This window comes from Carya illinoinensis, chromosome 13, assembly GCF_018687715.1.
Source record: "Carya illinoinensis cultivar Pawnee chromosome 13, C.illinoinensisPawnee_v1, whole genome shotgun sequence".
Lineage (NCBI taxonomy): Eukaryota > Viridiplantae > Streptophyta > Magnoliopsida > Fagales > Juglandaceae > Carya > Carya illinoinensis.
The window spans coordinates 15404397-15409631 of NC_056764.1; the positions used below are offsets into that span (position 1 = coordinate 15404397).

Sequence of the window (5235 nt, forward strand, 5' to 3'; positions counted from 1 at the left end):
CAATGCATAAATGATGAGGAAATCTTTAATGTCTTCAGCTTGATTTCTTGTCATAAGAGTGCAAGTCAATATGGCTGAAAAGTACATTTTAATGTAAGAGAAATACTTTAGTTACAAAGAAATTATATAAAAGTAAATTCACAAACTAAATTGGCTTGATGCATGCTACATTAAGTACTTCTGTGAAAAAAAAATCTCAAACACGAGAGAGAGAGAGAGAGAGAGAGAGAGAGAGAGAGAGAGAGAGTTAAGGATCCTTTTTACTTGAAGAAGATTGAGCAGACCACTTTTGGCCGCCAGTAAACGTAAATTTAATTCTCGTCGCGAAACATGTATGAGGAAGAGGCAACCATAACTCCTAGTACTGTTTCCTCTACTTTAATTGCTTGACCACTTACATATAAACATAATTCAAGTCTAATTACCCCCCCAATGAAGTTCACAAAAAAATTCCCACAAACGGTTATTGAAAAAATAATAAATTGATGACAAACAACTAAAAATTCAGAACTTTGCACAGTGCATTGGCAGACCTGTTCCATGATCCACAGCTACAATCTCCGTGACATTGTTACATGCAAGCACATCCTGACCCAACTTGGCCCCAGCCGCCTTGAGGCCCTTGAGAGAAACTGGCTGATTAAACAGGTTCAACGATGGCAATCTTGACGGTGCAGGCAACTTCCCACCCGGCAATAGTGTCCTGAAGTCTACCTTCAACAATGGCACCTCAAAGTCTGTCTTGTCGTGCTTAACAACGTTATCCTTTGCACTAATATGAGCCCCAGGTTCCATATGGTTGGTCGAAAAGCTTGCCTGGTTTGGAAAGTTGGGATAGAGACTCACATAGCCTCTGAGGTACATCATGTCTATCAGAAACTTTTTCCACGAAGCTTGCCACCCATTTGTTCTAGATTTTGGAATTTGAACTGGGTTTTCCTTGGCATTTTCAGTGAACCTCATGTTCATGTATACATAGAACTCTCTCCATTGCTTGGGGAAGAAAACAGCACCCCAGCTGCAGGGTAACTGGTGGAGATAAGGTGTGTTTGGATGGATGTGCTTGAAGAATTCAGTTGGATTCCATTTAGGCCTTTCTTTAACCACCTCAACAAGCTTAGGTGTGTATAGAGAGATGGAGGAAAGCTCTGGAAAAGACACTTGTGGGTCATAGTGGTAGGCTAAGAGGGCGTATTTGATCCATAGATAATAGTATGGAGATACTTCGATATCATCTTCAAGCAGGAGGCCATAATCGTCATCTGATGATGGGTACCAACTCTCACTAACGGCTCGAATCAGCCCTCCTTGAATGATCCTCCTTCTGAGGGTCTTGGGGCCATGAGGCCAATCGAATGAGTTTACAAGTTTGATTGTTGCCTCGTCCACTTTACTGTCCATGTTGAAGCTGATAGGAATCTCATCCCCAACATAGAAGGCATTGCTCAGAGATTTGAGAAGCCTTGTTAATGAATGAGCTCGGTTTTGGGTGATAATGTTGATCGACACCCTCATCCGGTTCCAATCTGCATGTGAAAAACTTGTTGGCTAGTTGACTGTTTATGTTGATTCTAGAATTCAGGTTCAACAATTAAAAAAAAAAAAAAGCCGGCATTCTTACATGGCAATGCTGTTGATCGTAGATCAGCCATCCAAAGAACCTTTGATATAGAAGATCTTTGCAAAAGAACCAAAGTTGTGGCATTGGAGTTAGTTTCTGTTGCCATCTTCAAAGCTTTCTTCACATTAGGATCAATGTCAGCCACTGTAATCACGACACTGGGATTGTGCACTTTGATCAAACCTTTCATGCTGGAGTACACAGCTTGCAGCACAGGCACCTCAGATTTTGACACTCCCGATAAAGATCCCACAGCCAGATCAAATATCTTAAACCTTCTCTCCTTGCATACCAACTTTGGCCAGTTCAGAGCAGTTGCAGCAGCTTCACAAGGGCAGAAGTTGCCTCCAGAGACGGCAATGTAAGCCTTTTTTCCTACAGTAGACCTGAACTTTTCAAGAAGGGGTGCAAGCGCTTTGATCTCAGAAACAGAGTGGGCATAGAAGAGTGCATCAATTTTCTGAGGATTCATTGCTGCCCACTGAGTGATATAACCAGTAGAAAGTGCTTTCCACCATTGATCATCTCGAACTTGAACAATATCTTTGAAGATTACAGTAGTTTCAGAGACATAAGCAAGCCGGTGTTCACTATCACCCCAAGTTTCCTTGTCATTGGCGTCAACCGGAAGAACAAAGGAGCCAGCATTTCTGTACTTTTGAAGCTGATAGCTGCATGTTTTGTGACACATCATGAAACATCAGAAGCTCATCCATTTAAGAACACTTCAAGATAACCGCATTTTTTTCAATCAGCTTCAAATTCTCATAAAAAAGTTAAGGTGTTGCATGTGATTGATATCTTCTTAGGTTTGTAAGGCTCAAAACATTGTCATATTATTTATATTATTCGTGTGTTTAATTTTAAATTTTTCTAATAATAAAAATTTTCATGAAGAAGTGTCGATACTCAGAATACCTAATAATTAGGAAAAAATAGAGACAGTGTTAAACAAAGAGGTTGACTGCGCCCAACAATCCTACGCACTTCAAACACTTTCCACGTCGATTTTCAACTTAATGTACACACAGGTGGATATATAATATATCAAAGATGAGTATGATCCATCAAACTTGATAGATACCGTGAACTTGGGCCGCCATTATTGATCAAAAAACGATTAAGATATAACAAATTATAATTTGAATTGGTAAATTAATTACATAATAGTAAATATTTGAAAAATTAAATATATATGAAAGTTTTAAAATTATATTAAAAGATTTGAACACTACTCTGTTTGATAAATTCCAAATGAATAGGCACTGTCTACCAACTAACTCTTAAGTACCATAAATTATCTCATGTTTTTCATTTTTTTGTTTTTGTTTTTATTTTATTTTGGATAAATGAATGAGTTGAATGAAGGATGATTTGAGCTGCCATTGACATACCTAAGATGCAGATCTTCTCCAGTTGCAAAGGTGAAGGGAGTCTCAGTGAAAAGCGTCTTGACAAGCTCTGCTGACAAGAACCAAGAGCTGGAAAGAAAATCGACCTGCACAATTTTATCAACTGTGATGTCATAAGCAGGGTCAGGCAAATAAAGCCCTGCTTCCTTTGACCGAAACTTTCTGTAGCTTGGGAACGTGAAATCCTTCTGTCTGAATGGCAAAATCCTTCCTATACTTCCCAAAACCGAGTTCTGATACTTCTCTGTCCCAGCTACATGTGACAAAATCTGTAGCATTTTCCTTCCAGGAATCATGTCATCGTCAAGGATGTATACAAGATCTGCTTCTGTCTGTAAAGCCATTTGGAACCTTCCATAGTACTTGAAATCATAGCTTGAACTTATGAAGCTGATTCTTGAATCATTGTAGCTTTCTACGATTCTTTTCAAGGAGAGTTCATTTGGGCTGCCAAATGAAAGTACCCAAACATGGTGGAAAGGAAGTGTCTGTTCAAGCAATGAATCCAGTTGGGAGCAAAGAGTTTTTCTTTTGAAATGGTTCAAGATGACTGTTACTTTTGCCTTGTTTGGACCTTTCAAATCCCACTTAGACTTGAGTGACATGAGCTGATCAAGAGTTTCGGTTCCAACGTTCTTGCTCTGGAAGTCCAAAACTTCCTTGTAAAGGTCTGTCTTCAACTTGATCATTTGGACATCGTTGGACTTCTTCTGCATGAAGTCTATTTTCTCATGCTCGCATACTTGGGATGGTGTTATTGGCATGATTTCAGCTCCAATGAGAGAGGAGGCTTCCTGGTACCGACCAAGAACATGTGGCGTGACAATGAATTGCTTCCATTGTTGTGCAATTTTTGTTGCCCATGTAAACTCTGGTTTGGTTCGCAACTCTATTGCAGGACTCATGTAGTACAGAAGGAATGTTGCATAAACTGCAAAGGCAAATTGCAGACAAGTAAGTGCTGTAACAAGCCGAGATGAGACACTCTTTTGAGCTTTCATCTTGTTCTTTCCTCCGACATAATCATTAATCATCCCTTCCAAGTAATCCCCACTTCTCATTGTCTGACTCCGAAACAAACCCATTTCACGAGTTCAATTATACAGAGTGCCAATCCTGCAGAGAGGTTCAAAAACAAAGATATTTCAGGGAAAAAAAAAAAAAAACCTGAGTACTGAAACATGAAATCTGCATGACATTTAAGCTGGACCACAGACCAAAACCTGCAACCCAAATCAGGAAATAAAGCTATATATATGGTTGTGCAGACATAAAATCAACAACGTTGTTAGAGCAATATCAATCAACTTATGATTGATATCTTCAAGCACTAGACACCTGCAGCAGCAGCAGCTGCTGCAATCAGATTTACCTCAATGAAAAGCTCTGGAAAGTTCGAGAATGAGTGAAAAGGAAGAGACCAAGAAAGGTTTCTGAAGAAGTTGATAGATGTATTACTGAAGTTTTGAGGTGCAACATATGCTGCGCCTTCGGTGTTAATATAGTCGAAAAGGTAGCAAAAGTCTAGGGGATACCCCCATGAGAAATGCATCAATGGTCACATGGGGGGGCTAACGCTTATGTGAATGATTTTGAGTTTTAATAATTGAAAAATGTCAATGAACGCGTTATCTTCACTTCATGATCATACATTTCCAACCTTAAGACACCACAAAAAGCCAGCTTTGGTGCCGGAGAAAAGGGCTCCCCCTGCGTTTCGGGCAATATATACGTGACCAGAAAATAAGAGAGCTGTAAAGCTCTGAAACTTACATATATCATGTTCCATAATCTTATTCTGCAAAACGCCAAATCCCCAAAAATTAAGTAATCGAAGAGTGAGTACGTGGTTTATAAATTTATATTTCTCAAATCCAGTTCCCAAGAACAAGAGTGTCTACCCAGGAAAGCGTAACACATGAAGAAGCAATTAACAAAAACAATGAAAAAAATAAAAAAAATAAATAAATAAATTAGAGAGCAGCATGCAGCCATACTCACAATCGTGCTTATAACGAAAACGATCAACTAAACAGGAGGAAAGCCTTTTCTTCTTCAGCAAATCAAGCTAAAGCCAAACCTCAAACACACACCACCACCATTAGTATAAACGTCTGGTACAAGATGGCCACGTCGAGTTGCAGAGAAGAGAAGCATGCATTTGGCATAAGAGATCCGAGTATAAGAAATTTTTAAATTGAT

The 5235-nt window shown here is 39.2% G+C and overlaps 1 protein-coding gene across 2 annotated transcripts; it reads right to left on the reverse strand.

Moving 5' to 3' along the window:
- Positions 1-257: 257 nt before the first annotated feature.
- On the reverse strand, positions 258-5235 carry LOC122291276. 2 transcript variants are annotated; one of them, XM_043098944.1, is made up of 4 exons: positions 5035-5235; positions 3016-4149; positions 1622-2292; positions 258-1526 (listed from the first exon to the last, which is right to left on the reverse strand). In XM_043098944.1, exons 2-4 carry the CDS (start codon positions 4116-4118, stop codon positions 505-507), a joined length of 2796 nt encoding a protein of 931 aa, XP_042954878.1. In that variant the 5' UTR covers positions 4119-4149; positions 5035-5235; the 3' UTR covers positions 258-504. The 2 variants fall into 2 exon arrangements, with proteins under 2 accessions (XP_042954878.1, XP_042954877.1); XM_043098943.1 differs by lacking the exon at positions 5035-5235 and adding an exon at positions 4406-4514.

Excerpts from the sequence above, each read along its gene's own strand:
- LOC122291276 (XM_043098944.1), bottom strand. The coding sequence starts at position 4,118 with ATGGGTTTGTTTCGGAGTCAGACAATGAGAAGTGGGGATTACTTGGAA. Across the intron at positions 2,293-3,015 it reads GGAGAAGATCTGCATCTTAG|CTATCAGCTTCAAAAGTACA; the intron begins GTATGTCAATGG and ends CAAAACATGCAG. Across the intron at positions 1,527-1,621 it reads ACGATCAACAGCATTGCCAT|ATTGGAACCGGATGAGGGTG; the intron begins GTAAGAATGCCG and ends TTTCACATGCAG.